At 36.4% G+C, this 16,674-nt stretch overlaps 5 protein-coding genes and 1 long non-coding RNA gene across 6 annotated transcripts; 3 read left to right on the forward strand and 3 right to left on the reverse strand.

Moving 5' to 3' along the window:
• Positions 1–1,344: 1,344 nt before the first annotated feature.
• LOC109587359 (uncharacterized) lies at positions 1,345–1,834 on the reverse strand. Its single transcript, XR_002187550.1, has 2 exons — positions 1,624–1,834; positions 1,345–1,542 (listed from the first exon to the last, which is right to left on the reverse strand). It is a non-coding gene; the product is annotated as an uncharacterized LOC109587359 (long non-coding RNA).
• Positions 1,835–1,879: 45 nt separating this feature from the next.
• LOC100641315 (tetratricopeptide repeat protein 17-like) lies at positions 1,880–4,364 on the forward strand. The gene is made up of 4 exons (XM_020003592.1): positions 1,880–1,889; positions 2,086–2,284; positions 3,395–3,590; positions 3,877–4,364. Exons 1-4 carry the CDS (start codon positions 1,880–1,882, stop codon positions 4,336–4,338), a joined length of 867 nt encoding a protein of 288 aa, XP_019859151.1. The 3' UTR covers positions 4,339–4,364.
• Positions 4,365–5,140: 776 nt separating this feature from the next.
• LOC109587358 (uncharacterized) lies at positions 5,141–7,397 on the forward strand. The gene is made up of 6 exons (XM_020003595.1): positions 5,141–5,813; positions 5,856–5,909; positions 5,967–6,006; positions 6,081–6,300; positions 6,343–6,551; positions 6,603–7,397. The coding sequence occupies exons 1-6, from the start codon at positions 5,163–5,165 to the stop codon at positions 7,283–7,285; spliced, it is 1,857 nt and encodes a 618-aa protein (XP_019859154.1). The 5' UTR covers positions 5,141–5,162; the 3' UTR covers positions 7,286–7,397.
• Positions 7,398–7,446: 49 nt separating this feature from the next.
• LOC100641063 (NECAP-like protein CG9132) lies at positions 7,447–9,225 on the reverse strand. The gene is made up of 8 exons (XM_003390329.3): positions 9,107–9,225; positions 8,963–9,060; positions 8,627–8,731; positions 8,495–8,576; positions 8,339–8,441; positions 8,014–8,068; positions 7,716–7,902; positions 7,447–7,632 (listed from the first exon to the last, which is right to left on the reverse strand). Exons 1-8 carry the CDS (start codon positions 9,196–9,198, stop codon positions 7,605–7,607), a joined length of 750 nt encoding a protein of 249 aa, XP_003390377.1. The 5' UTR covers positions 9,199–9,225; the 3' UTR covers positions 7,447–7,604.
• Positions 9,226–9,232: 7 nt separating this feature from the next.
• On the forward strand, positions 9,233–13,550 carry LOC100641443 (WD repeat-containing protein 70-like). The gene is made up of 20 exons (XM_020003596.1): positions 9,233–9,394; positions 9,438–9,521; positions 9,646–9,671; positions 9,731–9,841; positions 10,005–10,067; positions 10,115–10,248; positions 10,297–10,366; positions 10,412–10,495; positions 11,016–11,092; positions 11,205–11,278; positions 11,325–11,431; positions 11,500–11,599; positions 11,737–11,821; positions 11,912–11,978; positions 12,068–12,139; positions 12,237–12,417; positions 12,712–12,828; positions 12,899–13,026; positions 13,083–13,126; positions 13,338–13,550. Exons 1-20 carry the CDS (start codon positions 9,343–9,345, stop codon positions 13,402–13,404), a joined length of 1,743 nt encoding a protein of 580 aa, XP_019859155.1. The 5' UTR covers positions 9,233–9,342; the 3' UTR covers positions 13,405–13,550.
• Positions 13,511–16,249, reverse strand: LOC105314724 (uncharacterized). Its single transcript, XM_020003594.1, has 4 exons — positions 16,146–16,249; positions 13,989–16,100; positions 13,804–13,916; positions 13,511–13,682 (listed from the first exon to the last, which is right to left on the reverse strand). The coding sequence occupies exons 2-4, from the start codon at positions 15,831–15,833 to the stop codon at positions 13,601–13,603; spliced, it is 2,040 nt and encodes a 679-aa protein (XP_019859153.1). The 5' UTR covers positions 15,834–16,100; positions 16,146–16,249; the 3' UTR covers positions 13,511–13,600.
• Between the last annotated feature and the right edge of the window lie 425 nt (positions 16,250–16,674).

The raw sequence follows: 16,674 nt of genomic DNA on the forward strand, positions 1-16,674 counted from the left end.
CAGTGTCTCAGTTAAGTCATCCATTAGTACAAGCTGGAGTAGATGATGGAGGAGATGATACTGATCAAGGAATGGGAACTGATTCAGCTACTCCAATGGTTGACCAAACATGGCGTCACTATCCTGTCACACCAAAAGAAGTAATGATTATTGGATCATTTGGTGATCATAATAATTGGCTGGAACAACAGTTAGTCATAGTAATTATTAATTATTATTGTTGTTTATTATTAACAGACACAATGTATCACCAAAACTACTTACAGCAGAGTTACCAGGTGACTGGAGGAAAGAAGAGATTCAGAATATTGCAGACCTGTATAGTAGAAATCCTGCTTTTTATCACATTAATTCAGTCCATTATGATGTACCAGGAAGTGAATGCACTAAAGAATGTTACATGGAAGCAATCAAACAACTTTTTATTAACTGCAAACTGGAAGGAGGTATGAGAAAGATTTCACTACTGACTAATATTAATGCTTCTTGTTATATAGTTTTTCTCTATTACACTGGTCATGGAGAGAAGGACACTGGTAACTGGTGCTTCAAAGATGGAGTAATATCATTCAATGATATCTTTGAATTATATGTAAACCATTTTAAAGGAAAGCCATTAGCAATAGTATCAGATTGCAGTTATTCTGGTAACTGGATCAATGAATGCAGTAAGAGGTTAGATGAGATGGATGTTCCATCATGTGGACACCACACAAGAAAGCAAGGGCTGTTGTTATATATATTTACTTCTTGTCACCCAAATGAAGAGGCTACTGCATTGTGTTATGTCAATGAAGCTGTTGAGTATAGTCAAGCAGATAAAGCACTGATACTTTGGTCCAATAAAACACTATCATCAGGACAGAAGACAATGGCTACCGACTTTAAATACATTTATTGTAGTAAACTAGCTAATGAATCCTGTGAAGCTGATACTGACTGTACATGGAATAATCACCTTAAGAGTCATCTTCTTTATATTGTTCGTGGTAAAAACAGAGGACAGGCAGCCTGGCACTATGTGTTAGTTGATGAAGAGAAAGTAGCTGACTTTATAGCTCAAGTAGCTACTGGACCCATTGATGTTGCTAATTATGGTAGAATCTTAAAGTCAGGATGGGAAAAAGATCCTCCTAAAGATATTGAGCAAAAGATGGAGCTGCAATTCGGGTTTGTTCCTAAAACCAATTGATAGCTTTCAATGCAAATACACAATTGATGTTCTAATCACATGCATAACTATTATAATATCTACAAAATTTTGTGTGTCTCCTTTTATATTTTATAGTTATTAGCTGTTGAAAATTTTTTTGAATAAACTTATTGCATAATAATACATTAGTATAATTCTTCCAACTATCTCTTGCAAATAACAATAATAATAATAATAATAATGATAATAATACAATAATACTAAAATATTTATAACATAGCTCCTCCTGTTGTAATGCATTAAAAAGGTTCAGATACAAAATTGGGCACTTTTCATAATCTTCCAGTCCTTGAAAGAGAAACTAAAACTGAACCCAACCACCACCACCACTGAAGAGAGGGAGAGAGAGAGAAAGAAAGAAAGAGAATAGTAGAATATTCAATAATGAATTCTAATTCTATTGCACATACCTTGAGTTTGTCCCACTAGTTGTATTGCCACTGCTGCTAGTAGAACTGTTTCCAGTTGCACTAGCTGAGAAGAAGTCTCCCCAATCATCACTACCTGAGGTGGTGGATGGAGCAGGAACTGTTGGAGGTTTCACTGGACGACTGCTGGACACAGGAGGAGGTAAAAGACCTCCAGCAGCAGACAAACCTAGAGATGAGCATTATACAAGCAGTCTTTCTATTCTGCAATCTGCAGAGTTACTGAGTTGCATAGTACATGTACATCAGTAATTCTAGGTATTTATACTGTCAGTAGTATCAATTACTAATGTGAGGTTTGTCTTCATAGCTATGATTTTACATAGCTATGAATATTAATTAGGTCCATTGCTGTACTTTGTATGGTGGGCATAAAAGAATGATGACATAGAATTTGTAATACTTGCTATATAATACTCTATTTTTTAAATTTTACATGAATAGGTCAGCATTTTATCCCACGTCTAGTTCGTGTTACTCCTCACAATCTTGATGAGCCTCTACTAAAGGAAGGAGGGCTGGTAGGAGGGGCTGGAGGGTCCAATAATAATAAATTAAAGTTACAGATAACACAGCATAAGGCAGGTAGCTCCTCTTCAAATCCTAAGAGCAAGAAGAAGAAAGAGACAAAAGAAAAGAGAGAGTAAGTCATCATTTATAAGTCCAACCATCAAATTCTTCTTTGCGTGTTACATCATACCAAGACTACTCTTGATCATACCAACTATATGTTTGGAATTTAGTGACATTTTAAATACATGTGCATGTACATGTATGATGTGAATTTGTAGTATTCATTTAAAGTATTTCATTTATAGTACTACACTACTAGTTGTATACCTTCGTGTAGTCTAGTATACTCTTAGATACTCTTAGTATACAATGTACTCTTTATATACTCTTAATTTACTTTATTACCAGAGCTCAGTGAGTACTCGTGCTATTACAACTGTTCTTATGTTATGTAGAAAGTTTGAGCTGATTCCGATCAAAATTGGATTTTTTATGAATTTTTAAAGTTGCTCCAAAATCAGGCTAAAGCATGGTCTCGGGTCAAATTTTGACAAAAATGAAAAGTAGAGAATTCTCCATTTTTATAACATTCCCTGATACATATACATGTTTTTATGTTGTGTAGAAAGTTTGAGCTGATTCTGATCAAAATTGGATTTTTTATGAATTTTAAAAGTTGCTCCAAAATCGGATAAAAGTCCCTGTACTATAGTACAGGGATTTTGGCCAAATTTTGTCAAAAATGAAAAGTAGAGAATTCTCAATTTTTATAGCATTCCCTGATACATATACATGTTCTTATGCTGTGTAGAAAGTTTGAGCTGATTTCGATCAAAATTGGATTTTTTATGAATTTTTAAAGTTGCTCCAAAATCAGGCTAAATAAAGCATGGTCTCGGGCCAAATTTTGACAAAAATGAAAAGTAGAGAATTCTCAATTTTTATAACATTCCCTGATACATATACATGTTTTTATGTTGTGTTTCAAGTTTGAGCTGATTTCGATCAAAATTGGATTTTTTATGAATTTTTTAAGTTGCAAAATCGGATTGCTCCAAATGCCATGTACTGTATTGTAGTGCTTGTCAGCTCATGGATCTCACTTAGTATACTTTGTGGGAAATACTGGTCTGTATGATTAACATGTACATGTATATAGCTAGGAATTATGAAAATAATATTTATTAATATTTCTGAATGTTTTGTGTACTGTAGTATATCAGTTTATATTCTCTTTTAGTCTCTCAAGTGTGTCTCTAACCTGCGGTGAGCCGGTGGAGTCTACACCTTATGATTTCCTGGAAGGTGTGGCTCGTCGTGATCAGTTCTCAATACATCCAGAACCTGATGTAGCAATGGTTTTTAAAAAGACGACAGACGACCAGTCGGTTGATTTGGTTGAAGTTGAGAAACTATTGAAGAAACTCTTGAATGAAGTTAGTATGTACAATGTGCATGTACATTAATCTCCTTATTATATTGGAACTGTAGGAGAAGTGGAGAGAATGAGTAAATGTGTGTATGTGATGTTTCTTTATAATAAAATTAGTTCTTTTTGTCTTATGCTTTGTCTTAAATGTTTACTGTTGTACAAGTATAGGCTATTTGTTCTTTTTTGTCATGTGATGTCCATCTATATAGTTCATATGCACATGTAACTTTTAACTACGACTGTAATGCAACTTTATCATTCCTGTAATTAGTTTATTATTTTATTTACAGAATTCTAATGATCCTCAAGTCTTCAATCAGGTTGGTAACTTGTGGCGGGTGAAAGGTAACACTCTCCTGGCCATAGAGTGTTTCCGGAAGGCTCTCTCAGTCTCTCCTAATGACCCTGACGTCCTCATTAACATGGCAAGGACACTCTACAATCTCAAGTTCATAGATGATACACTTTTCCTAACTAAGCTATCCCTCCATCACAAATTCCCCAAGTCAGAAACCTGGCTCCAGCACTATACACTTGGTGAGGCTTACAAAGTCACTAAAAAGTATGAAACTGCTGCTGCTTACTTTAAGAAAGCTCTAGAACTGAACCCGAGTCTCAGCAGAGCAGAGGCTCATCTGAGAGACCTTGAGAGACAGAGCAGTCTTACCAACTTCTACACAGTCATCATCATTCTATTCTTAGTCTCTTTTGTTATTATTATTATATCTTATCTAATTTATGTAAGAAATTGACGTAAAATAATTATAATACTGATCATTATCACCATCATCATTGACATCAATTTTTGATTTTTATCTTTATTACATTTATCATCATTGTTGTTATTCACTAAATTTGATTATTTATATTTACTGTGATGTTTGTGTGGAGTATTATCATCTATTGTTTCTATTAATTTTGTTTCTTTTACTGATAGATCTATAAGATTCTGAACAAGCTACACACACCCACCACACACTATGCAAGTCAGTGTCACTGTGACTGTGCCAACTGTCTGAAAATCAGGTGACATTGGTGATAAGATGGCTGAAAGTTTTGTTCCTCGTGATGTTCCTACTACTAAAGAATATGAAGTTTTAAAGAAGAAGACTAGCAGACTTCAACGAACAATCATTGATTCGGCAAAGTCATTATCAATCGATTTGTTTTCTGCGGACCTCATTTCTCATTCTACTCTTCACAAAGTGAATGTTCCTGTCACTACTCCTGATGCACAAAACTATGAGATTATAGATAGCTTACTTCGAGCAGTGGCCATTGATCCTAACAACTTTCACAAGCTCCTTGAAGTGCTGGAGAATCATCCTCCGCTACTGACTGCTGTTGCCAAAGAAATGAAAGATGAATATGGTATATGATGAATAACGTTATTATTTTAAAATTATAATTATCTAAAACCTTTTGATTTTGAATCCACATTAGATCTACCTGAAAAGCAAACAGAAATTAGCAGAGACCAGCAGAAAGGTAAATATTTTGTGATTTAACTTTTTAAAATAATAATTTAGAAATAATCATTGCTGATGGTCAAAGTATTCAAGAGGGTTATGACCATATGCGTTGGAAGTTAGCAGAGCTAGTACTTGACTTTCAGAAAGTAGTGGAAAAGGCAAACATCAGCATTGAAGATCTCAAGCAGTATGTCATCCTTTATCATCCTGATGAGCAGTATAAAGATGAGCTGAGGAAAGCAAGAGATATTTATAAAGTGTTTGATGTTATTCGTAGCAAATTCTGCTCTCTCTTCAATTATAATGTCTTGTTGCGAATTGCCGAGAAATTCAATCTTCCTGATGGATTTAAAGTAATACAAGAATACAAAGCAGAGGAAGAGAATTATCGTAAGCTAATGAGTAGTTCCACACTTGCCAGTATTCTGCAGGAACAACACGAATTACTTCATCAGAATTTGTCTCGTACAAAAAAAATCATTTTGAAGCTACAAAGATGGGCACGACCACCATCACCAACAGTTGCTGAGTTTCATGAAGTCGTTAAAGATGTTTTTGCTGACCTTGGAGATCTAATTCATCTTCTTGAAGTTAGGCCAGGTTCAATCATTGTAACAATGATTGCTCCTGAAAGAGTGACAGGAGCACTAATAGCACTAGCAAAGAGGAGCGTTGGGTATCTCAAAGATATTGGAGTGACCTGGTTAACAATTGGAGATACTTTAATTATCAATGACATTGAAGACACAGAAAAGGTATATTATTATAGCATTGTGAATTATTATTATTATTATTAGTTGCCACATTATGACAGTGAACAAGACATGCTCTCTTCCTCCAGTCCTAATAAGGTAATTAAGATATCAATAGACTACTACTATCAGACTACAGTTTATATGACAATTTAGGTGGAAAATATTTCTGACAATGCTGATGATTATCTGCCAAGTAAGTACATTTCAGAATTCAATGCTCAAGTGTGTATATTCATTAAAATATTGATGATCATCATTAATGTACAGGTTCATCAGTTGGAGTTGTTACTGGTACAGTGCCATCTCAGTTAAGTCATCCATCAACACAAGCTGGAGTAGATGATGGAGGAGATGATACTGATCAAGAAATGGAAGCTGATTCAGCTACTCCAGTGGTTGACCAAACGTGGCGTCATTATCCTTTCAAACCAAAAGAAATGATGATTATTGGATCATTTGGTGATCATAATAATTGGCTGGAACAACAGTTAGTAAATAAATTATGAATAATGTTGTTTATTACTAACAGATACATTGTATCACCAAAACTGCTTACAACAGAGCTATCAGATGATTGGAGGAAAGAAGAGATTAAGAGAATTGCAGACCTGTATAATAGAAATCCAGACAAGCATCAGATTAAATCAGTCCATTATGATCTACCAGGAAGGGAGCACACTAAAGAATATTACATGGAAGCAATCAAACAATTTTTCATTAACTGCAAACAGGAAGGAGGTATGAGTAAGATTTTGCTAACAACTGACATTAATGCCTCTTGTTATGTAGCTATTCTCTATTACACTGGTCATGGAGAGAAGGACACTGGTAACTGGTGCTTTAAAGATGGAGTAATCTCATTCAATAATATCTTTGAATTATACATAAATCATTTTACAGGGAAGCCATTAACAATAGTATCAGATTGCAGTTATTCTGGTAACTGGATCAATGAATGTCGTAACAGGTTAGATGAGATGATTGTTCCATCATGTGGGCACCACACAAGAAAGCACGGGCTGTTGTTTCAGATTGATACTTCTTGTGGGCCTAATGAAGAAGCTACTGCATTGTGTTATGCTAATGAAGCTAATGTTTATAGTGAACCAGATAAGGCAGTGATATTTTACATTAGTAAAACACTATCATCAGGACAGACAACAATGCATACCGACTTTAAACGCATTTATTGTAGTAAACGAGCTAATGAATCCTGTAAAGCTGATGCTGACTGTACTTGGAATAATCACTGCAAGAGTCATCTTCTTCGAATTGTTCGTGGTAAAGACAAAGGATGGGCAGCCTGGCACTATTTGTTACTTGATGAAGAGAAAGTAGCTGACTTCAATGCTAAACTAGGTGGAAACATTGATGTTGCTAATTATGGTAGAATCTTAGAGTCAGGATGGAGCAAGGACCCTCCCAAAGATATTGAGCAAAAGATGGAGCTGCGATTAGGGTTTATTCCTTAAACCAATTGATAGCTTTCAATGCAAATACACAATTGATGTTCTAATCACATGCATAACTATTATAATATCTACAAAATTTTGTGTGTCTCCTTTTATAGTTTATAGTTATTAGCTGCTGAAAATTTTTTTGAATAAACTTATTGCGTAATAATACATTAGTATAATTGTTCCAACTATCTCTTGCAAATAACAATAATAATAATAATAATACAATAATACTAAAATATTTATAACATAGCTCCTCCTGTTGTAATGCATTAAAAAGGTTCACATACAAAATTGGGCACTTTTCATAATCTTCCAGTCCTTGAAAGACAAACTAAAACTGAACCCAACCACCACCACCACTGAAGAGAGGGAGAGAGAAAGAAAGAAAGAAAGAGAATAGTAGAATATTCAATAATGAATTCTAATATTCCATTGCACATACCTTGAATTTGTCCCACTAGTTGTATTGCCACTGCTGCTAGTAGAACTGTTTCCAGTTGCACTAGCTGAGAAGAAGTCTCCCCAATCATCACTACCTGAGGTGGTGGATGGAGCAGGGACTGTTGGAGGTTTCACTGGACGACTGCTGGACACAGGAGGAGGTAAAAGACCTCCAGCAGCAGACAAACCTAGAGATGAGCATTATACAAGCAGTCTCTCAATTCTGCAGAGTTACTGAGTTACTTAGTACATGTACATCAGTAATGGTAAGTATTTATACTGTCAGTAGTATCAATTACCAATGAGAGGTTTGTCTTTAGCTCCTGGGTCATCAGCACCAAGCTTCAATTTAGCCTGTAATTAAACACAAAATATCACATATAAATATACAGGAAACTATAGAAACAGATAGCGGGTTAAAAGATAAATTATATATAAGGTAAGGTAATACAGTGGTAAGATTTGATTGAGTAGTCCATAGACTATAGTGTTGATTGGTTGTTTGGCAGTTGGTGAATTGGAAGAAAATGAAATATCAAGACAAGTCAACAATAACTAAGATAATGTTCTCTACCACAAGTATGAAGACAAGTCTCCCAATATTTGTATAAAATGATGTCTTACTCCAATGTTGACAGATATCTTCTCTCCTTGCTTCAAGCTATAGTCAACTGTCGGTTTAGGCTCTGTCTCTTCCTTAGCAATCTTCTCATCTCTTTTAATACCTCTGGAAATAATAAAAGAAGAGAAATGGAGAGAGAGAGGAGGAAAGAGACTCACTTAAAGTGCTCCATTAATGAGACGTTGAAATCAAAAGCATCTCCACGATCTTGAAAACCCAAACCAACAAAAGCATGACGACCTGAAATAGAAGAAGAGTGGATAGGCAGAAGAGATAGAGGTAGTGTATACCTGATGGATCTTTTAGTCTGAGTACAAAGTATCTACTGGAATCAGAGACAGGCTCAACAGCTAAACCAGGAAAAGAATCCACTGGACAGACAGCAAACAACTCGCCTGAAGAGAAATGATACACAAATGAATAATAGTACATTAATATACACATAATACTGTGTGTGTGCTTGATTTGTATGAAGGTACAATGTGGAGATACCATCCTACAAAGGTTTCATTGTATCAGCTCATCCATTCTCAATCCTTATTATTACTATCATCTCTTTATTTAAGTATTCTACTAGTTACGTGTACATGTGTGCATTGAATGATAGTGTAAAGAAGGAAAGTTACCAGATCTATCCTCCAGTTTAATGAAGCACTCATTCTTTTTAGAGACTATTTTTAGTCTTCCTTTAAAGTCAGGGGCAGCAAGATTCCAATCAGCAGCTCTGAAAGGACTCCAGTACAACAGATAATACTGTATAATTCCCTTACCTAACAGCACGGGTAGTGGAGACCCTGGGCGGTATCTGATAAATGAAAGCTTCTTGCTTCACTAGCTGTATCGACTCGTACTCTTCCGCCATCTTTGTTTGGTAACAAAGACACGCCCAGTAATTATTAATTAGTGGGTCACGCCCATACATTTTTTCATTTTTCTTCCTTTTTTCAGTTTTAGTTTAAATTGAGCTCCACCATTTTTAACTGCAGTACTAGCACCATAAATTAATATGAGCAAAGAAGATGAGGACATTTCAGCTGTCATGGGGTTCTCAGGATTTGGTGAGTCTTAATGATAAGATCACGTGATGTCACGTGACTGCAGGTCGTTCCAAGACTGCCAGAAAGTTCGACATTGATGCAATGTTTAAGGAAACACTCTCTACAGCCCAAGCGTCACAGGTCAAAGGTCAGAATTTATTTAAATTTAAAATGATTTTCTGCAAGTTACATGCAATGATAATAATAATAACAATAATAATAATAATAATAATGACAACAATAATAGTGATAATTTTATTAATTTTTTATAGATAAACCTCAGGCTATAGAAGAAAACGTGAGTTGAGTATTATTATATTCCTCGTCAATGAGTGGGCGTAATAATTACCATATTAGGAAGAAGAAGGTGATGGTATGATAGGTCCTCCTATTCCAGTTAGCCTCTCAGCATCTAATGAAGAGGAGGAGGAGGAGAAAGAGGAGGAGGAGGAGATGGGGGAAGTAGATGTTAGTTTATATTGTATAAAAATTGTGCAAATTTTTTATATTTTGTAAAAAATACTGAATTATTGTTTAGAAAATTTGCAAAACACTGATACACTAAATACATGTATTCTTTATTTTTATTATATTTTATTTATATTTTATTCTTTGTGTTCCCTTTTTTAAGGATGAGTTTGAGAAGAGGTTTCCATTAACAAACGAAGTCGTAATGGATCATGGAGCTAAACCAGTGAACCAATCATAATACATGTACATGTACAATTTACATGTACACAGGTATCAGCGCTAGGCCTTGATCCAGCTGGAGCTCGGCTGATCACCGGTTGCTATGGATACGATGTCAAACTCTGGGACTTTGGTGGTATGGACGCAACGCTAAATTGTTTCCGTACTCTCACGCCTTGTGGAAGGTATTTCATAAACTTGTACTGTTAATTAGAACATATATGGTATCACAGTCATCCCATTTGCACAGCACAGTACAATCACACTGGAGAGCTTATATTAGTCGCCTCGGGTAATGCACAGGTATGGGATAAAATTTTAATGGGCAGTCGTTCTCAATTTTGATAGGCTATAGTAATGGACAGAGATGGACAGACAGTGGCAGAGTGTCCAAAAGGATGGCAGTACATAGCAGATATGACAAATACTAATGTTAGAAATAAATTATAATTAATAATTATTATTGTATCTTACATTAACTTTTAATGGTACAAAGTTCTGCTAGTTATGAACATTTTTTAAATGAGCCATTTTTGGAAAAAACCATGGGCTATAGCCTTGGGTATTTTTCAGGATTTTGGCATTTTCTTAATATGGTCATAACTTGAAAAATTGAAGTCAGAATCAGCTCAAACTTGCTACACAGCATAAGTACATCAATATGTATTAGAAAATGTAATAAAAATTTGGGGTGATTTTGGAGCCATTTTTTGAAAAAAACCATGGGCTATAGCCTTGGGTATTTTTCAGGATTTTGGTGTTTTCTTAAAATGGCCATAACTCGAAAAATTGAAGTCGGAATCAGCTCAAACTTGCTACACAGCTTAAGTACATCAATATGTATCAGAAAATGTAATAAAAATTTGGGGTGATTTTGGAGCCATTTTTTGGAAAAAACCATGGGCTATAGCCTTGGGTATATGTACTTGTATGATGATAATCTTTATGGCAGGGTCATATATCAATGATTAACAATGCTTGCTGGCATCCTTTTCACAGAGACCAATTCATCACTTGCTCAAACGACTGGTGAGAACAAAATATTATCATTAGTTAAAAATTTCTTTTACTTATTATCTGCCTTAATACTACCGTCCTTTCTTTCTTTGTATATACTTTTAATGATCTTTCTTTCTCTCAGCACTGTTAGGGTATGGGAGGTTGAAGAAGCAGCCAAGAAGCAAAAACACGTCATCAAGTCAAGAAGCAAGCAGGGTATGAGTGACAGCTATTTTATGTATTTCTAAAATTTACACTTTAGGTAAGAAGACGCCCATCATAACGTGTACGTATAGTAGAGATGGTAAATACATTGCTGGAGCTGGAGTGGATGGAAGCATTGCAATGTGGAAGGGAGATGGTCCTTATGTAAGTAATCATGTATATTTATGTACATGTACTTGGATATTTTAATTCTTTTTATTATTAATATTTAGGTAAGGCCATCATTAGCTAATTACAATGCACATGTTCCTGATACTGAGACTTCATGTCTTTGTTTTGCTCATGATAATCACACGCTAGTATCAAGAGGAGGTAACCTGCTCTCTCCTCCCTCTCTCCCTCTACTGGGCATGAGGATTTTTTTACATCATTCCTTTATTTTCATGATTAATTGCACTCTACAGTGTACTTCTCTCAAATTCTCATTCCTTCTATCTTTTTCTCATCAGGTGATTCTACTCTAAAGGTTTGGGATATTCGTAAGTTCAGAGATCCAGTTAGTACTGTCACTGATCTCTTCAATCACTATTCAGTGTAAGCCAGGAATATACATGATATAATGATGCTACCATATTGCTGTAATTATTGTGAATATACTAGAGTATTTTATTGTTTCATTTACAGAACAGACTGCTCATTCAATCCTGATGAGACTATCATTATAACTGGTACATCTGCTCAAAAACAAAAGGTCAGCAGATACACAAGTAGAGAGAGATTCTATTAATGTATCAAATTGCTGTACAATAACTGTTCACTGTGGTATCTTATTTTTAAAAGGATAAGACTGGTGAGCTCTTGTTCTTTGACAGATCATTAAATCAACTTCATAAACTAACGACACCAGACTCAGTTAATACTTCAATCTCTCTTCATTCTTCTCCTCTAACTATTGATCCTATTTAATTCTCTCTTTTCATCTCTCTTCTCACTTTATCTCAACCCACAGAGTGTCATTAGGACATTATGGCATCCTAAATTGAATCAGATATTCATTGGTTGCAGCTCTGGTGATGTGAAGGTCTTCTTCAGCGATAAATACAGTCACAGAGGACCCAAGATGAGCCTCAACAAGAGGAAGAGAGGAAGGGCTGACATAGTAACATCAGTCGGAATGAGAGTACTAACACGTTAGCACCTTTTTATGTACCATCCGGGAAAATCCCTGTATTATAGCCCATGGTTTTTTTCAAAAAATGGCTCCGAAATCATCCCAAATTTTTATTACATTTTCTGATACATATTGATGTACTCATGCTGTGTAGCAAGTTTGAGCTGACTCTGACTTAAATTTTTCAAGTTATGACAATTTTTTAAAATAGCCAATTAAAAAAAGCAAAGGCTATAGCCCATGGTTTTCTTCTAGAAATTGACTCCAAACTACTATTCATTTTCCATACTCTCTTTCTCTCTCATTTCTCCAGCTCATGCTTTGCCAATGTTTCGCGATGAAGAGATGAAGACACTCAAAAGACAAAGACAAAAAGAAAGAAAGGATCCTATCCTCTCTCACAAACCAGCTCTACCAGTCACTGGGAAAGGTAAACAAGACAATCCTGTACTACCTCTACTGTATATTTATTTATTATTATATTTTATTTTATTTTTAAGGTGTTGATGGTAGAGTTGCTTCAGGTGGTGATAGTTCAATAGGAGCTTACATGAGGAAGATGGTAGCTCTAGAGAAAGCAGTTGATAAAGATGAGGATCCAAGGGAAGCACTCCTGAAATATGCAAAAGTGAGTGAACATGAATTAAGTGAATGCTTCTGAAGTTAATGATGCTGTGTTTTTAGATATCAGAGGAAAATCCAATGTATGTGAATCCAGCATATAAAAAGTAAGAGAAACAGTATGTATATAAGATATGTGAAGCAGTTTCGTGATGGAATTTGACATAATACTGCAATGTACATCTACTGATAGTATAAGGATACAAGTAGTCAAGTACCTCTAAAATTAGTTTCTGTCAAGAAACTGGCAGTTCTTTCACATGGATATGATATTACCCTATTGTACTGTATTGTTAATGTATAATTCTCTTTTCTCAGGACTCAGCCAGTACCAGTGTTTCAGGAAGGAGGTGGTGGCGACAGTGATGATGAAGAAAACTCTTAAAAACTCATAAATGATAATAAAATTAAAATAATAATAATAATAATAATTACTATTATCATCATTTCTCCAGCTCTCTCTCTCTCACTCTATGAAAAGTTAAAATGACTTTTATATGTGATTAATATACAATGAAGTTGTGAAATTCATGATTGATTGTAATGATAGGATTAAAGTAGTAGTATGAGGTATTTAGTATTCATCTGAAATTAAATGAACTGGAACTGCTTTGACTGTGAGTAGCTAGGGAAGACATTGATATCCTCCTTCTCCTCTGATATCTACAACAAAAACATTAAAAATTATCAGAATATTTAAAAGCATTTGCACTCTATAAAACTTAGAAACTTTTAAAAAAATGAAATCGTCATTTGACATTAGAGTAGTAGGGACTATTATTACCTGTACATCTGTTGAATGAATAAAGCTGCTCTCTGAAGCTCTTCTGTCCTTCGTTTGTATAATCTGTATTGAGCTTGAATGCATCTTGCTGCTTCATCTTTCCTTCTCTTCAACTAAAAATGTACCATATGAACAGTCAATTGTCACTAATATGCACACAGGCATAAAGTACTGGCACAGCCTACCTCTCTGTATCTCTTGTAAGATCTCTCAATGAGGAGTGCAGCATTCTTCTCTTTATAAGTCACCATTGAGTTAGGTCTCTCTTTACACCTCCTCAGTGTCTTCTGTATCACTCGTGAAGCCTCCAGCAGCTCCTGCTGCTCTGGACCGGAGAGAGAGAGGTGTGAGAAGTCCTCCTGTTGAACGTTAGGAGATTCACTCATAAGCTCACACAACTCAGCAACCAGAGACGATTCTGAGTCTCCACCAGCAGTTGATAAAGAACTTATGGACGCTTGTGAAGGACTGGGCGGAGACTGAACAGGAGAGGAGCTCCGATACAAAGGAGGAACATGCAGTGGGGACACGTGAGGGCTATGAGATACACTACTGGCTAAATGTGGTGGCTGCTGCAATAACGAGTTAGCAAATTGAAGATTCCGTTCTAAGAAACTATAATTACCAAACAAGGAGAGACTGGTTGGCATGGGAACAGAGCTGGTTGTCATGGGAATGGAATTAGCCGCTGCCATGGGGGTGGGGTTAGTTGGCATGGAAACGGCCATTTCACTGTACATGGTTGGAGTGGTGGAGACTGCCGATTCGTTGCCATAGTAACTCGTTTCGTCTCCATGGGAACTGAAAGTGCTGACGTTGCTAGGCGTCTCTTGGCCATTAAGTGAGGCCATATATTGTGACGTGGGTGATAGAGGAAGGGGCAGTTCCTCTCCTCTACCCTCGTTGTACAAGTCCATTAATATCTTTAAACTATCCGGATCAAGATCAAGACTAGATAAGGTATAGTCGTCATGGGCGGAGTCAATTTGAGGGGCATGGCTTGTAGAAGCATCCATTACAGTGTTTACAGGTAACTGATTGTGTGTGGGCGGTAACATATCGTTTTGAGTGGGCGGGGCAAGCTCGTTATAAATAATACTATCATAAGTGGGTGGAGCCAATCCATTATGCAACATCTCATTAGTTGACCCGTTATGTGTGGGCGTGGCTAAAGATTCATTAAAAGTAGGCGTGGCTAAAGACTCATTATGAAGGACTGACTGTCCCAATATGTCATTATCGTGAGTGGGCGGAACTGTACCATTGGTTAACTCGTCAAGGAAATGGTCAAGGAAATTATCAGAGAAGAGATCAGAAGAACTCATATCGATATCGCCTGAACTAGCAAAACTGGTATTACCGGTATCCAAACCGGTTTGACTAGTATTCAAACTGGTTTTTTGACCGGCATTGGTTTCTTGTTGTTTTAGACGTTGAGCGTCTTCCAGCGGACGCATCGTCAGCAAAGACTCGGCAAACTGAGTGACCTCCGCCATACATGTACATGTATCAGAGGAGGAGGAGGAGAGGGCGGAGTCAATATCGAGAGGCTGGGGGAGAACTGCTTTGAGCGATTCAAGTGACGGAGGATGAATGAAGGAGAGGTACTCTGAATCATCGGGAGAAACTTGAGAATTAGTGGGCGTGGCTATTGTGACGGGAGTGGGCGGGGTCTGAGTGACGGCGGGTATTCTATTGGGAGTGTGATGATGAACGGAATGATTTCTAGTGGATAGAGAGGTAGTGGGTGTGGCTTGTACTAATAACGGCCGAACTATTGATAATACTGATGATAATGATACGTTAGATGCTCCAGAAGACTCTGTTCCATCAGCTGTACTCTTATTAGTGTCAGATTGAGCTAGGAGTATAGCAGCTGCTCTCAAGACATCGGCTGATGCCATTTTCTCAGTCGTACCTTTAGGCAGTAGCACCTGCTGTGGTGAGCCTCTTTGTAACTGGATCAGTTTCATTGCTTGATCAAACAGAGCCACGTTATCTCTTAGTGTCATTTCTTCAGAACTCTCCATATTACCATCCAAAGGCTCTTGCTCATTCCACCGGTTAGGAAACAGCGTCTTTTGTACGTAAGTGATAAAGGTTGCCGTGGTAACAAGCCCCTCCTTCTGGTAGAGAGTGTGGGCGGACTGATGAATGCTTTGTAAAAGGTTCTTCAGTAAGACCTGACTGGTTGACGAGCCTTTACTTGATAACAAATACCGGCAGAGAGTCTCATCGCTGAGAGCTAGTAACCCTGTACTATCGACCGGTGGGCCTCCAATGACATCAGGATTAACCTGTAAGGGGTGTGGTTATAGGCGTGGTCAGTACGGAGGACTTACCTGGTCTGTGGATTGTCTTTTTAAACTGGCTGGGGTAACTTTCCTACAAGAACCACTGACACTAACATCAAGATAATGAACTAGAGTAATGGACGGATTCTACATTATAAAGAAAAGAGAAAATAGAAGTAGATCATTATGATTATGATAATAATAATAATAATAATAATGATAATACATTTGTGTCCCATTAATTAATGCCAATTAAAATCCAATATAAACACTACTTGTTTCTACTATTATAATTATATTACTACAAACTGTATCAACTGCAAAGCAAAAGGACAGGAAATTGTAAATAAAGTAACACACAAAACACAAAACACAAAATACAATGTACATGTACATGTAGACATGCAAACAAAATGGAATAATATGTACACATGAATGGTGGATAGATAGTAATTAGTAGGTCACTGTACTATTAGGATTATCCTCTTTATTGCCAAATAGTTTGTCCGAGGTATGTACATGTATATACTTAGTAATCATAATCAACAAACAAACAGGGTTTGTGAGCCAGATTTAG

This window comes from Amphimedon queenslandica, unplaced genomic scaffold (assembly GCF_000090795.2).
Source record: "Amphimedon queenslandica unplaced genomic scaffold, v1.1 AMPQUscaffold_12601, whole genome shotgun sequence".
NCBI classification, from domain to species: Eukaryota; Metazoa; Porifera; class Demospongiae; order Haplosclerida; family Niphatidae; genus Amphimedon; species Amphimedon queenslandica.

What these genes read in the sequence shown, in the direction of transcription:
- LOC100641063 (XM_003390329.3), bottom strand. Translation starts at nt 9,198, where the DNA reads ATGGCGGAAGAGTACGAGTCGATACAGCTAGTGAAGCAAGAAGCTTTC. An exon ending in TCATTAATGGAGCACTTTAA is followed by an intron (nt 8,442 to 8,494) that starts GTGAGTCTCTTT and finishes TATTATTTCCAG; the next exon opens with AGGTATTAAAAGAGATGAGA. An exon ending in TAAAGACAAACCTCTCATTG is followed by an intron (nt 7,903 to 8,013) that starts GTAATTGATACT and finishes GCTCATCTCTAG; the next exon opens with GTTTGTCTGCTGCTGGAGGT.
- LOC109587358 (XM_020003595.1), top strand. Translation starts at nt 5,163, where the DNA reads ATGCGTTGGAAGTTAGCAGAGCTAGTACTTGACTTTCAGAAAGTAGTG. An exon ending in CTTCCTCCAGTCCTAATAAG is followed by an intron (nt 5,910 to 5,966) that starts GTAATTAAGATA and finishes ATGACAATTTAG; the next exon opens with GTGGAAAATATTTCTGACAA. An exon ending in AATAATTGGCTGGAACAACA is followed by an intron (nt 6,301 to 6,342) that starts GTTAGTAAATAA and finishes TATTACTAACAG; the next exon opens with ATACATTGTATCACCAAAAC.
- LOC105314724 (XM_020003594.1), bottom strand. Translation starts at nt 15,833, where the DNA reads ATGGAGAGTTCTGAAGAAATGACACTAAGAGATAACGTGGCTCTGTTT. An exon ending in CTTACAAGAGATACAGAGAG is followed by an intron (nt 13,917 to 13,988) that starts GTAGGCTGTGCC and finishes GTACATTTTTAG; the next exon opens with TTGAAGAGAAGGAAAGATGA. An exon ending in TTCATTCAACAGATGTACAG is followed by an intron (nt 13,683 to 13,803) that starts GTAATAATAGTC and finishes TTTTTGTTGTAG; the next exon opens with ATATCAGAGGAGAAGGAGGA.
- LOC100641443 (XM_020003596.1), top strand. Translation starts at nt 9,343, where the DNA reads ATGAGCAAAGAAGATGAGGACATTTCAGCTGTCATGGGGTTCTCAGGA. An exon ending in CTCAGGCTATAGAAGAAAAC is followed by an intron (nt 9,672 to 9,730) that starts GTGAGTTGAGTA and finishes TTACCATATTAG; the next exon opens with GAAGAAGAAGGTGATGGTAT. An exon ending in AGGAGATGGGGGAAGTAGAT is followed by an intron (nt 9,842 to 10,004) that starts GTTAGTTTATAT and finishes CCCTTTTTTAAG; the next exon opens with GATGAGTTTGAGAAGAGGTT.
- LOC100641315 (XM_020003592.1), top strand. An exon ending in GAGACAAAAGAAAAGAGAGA is followed by an intron (nt 2,285 to 3,394) that starts GTAAGTCATCAT and finishes ATTCTCTTTTAG; the next exon opens with TCTCTCAAGTGTGTCTCTAA. An exon ending in TGAAGAAACTCTTGAATGAA is followed by an intron (nt 3,591 to 3,876) that starts GTTAGTATGTAC and finishes TTTTATTTACAG; the next exon opens with AATTCTAATGATCCTCAAGT.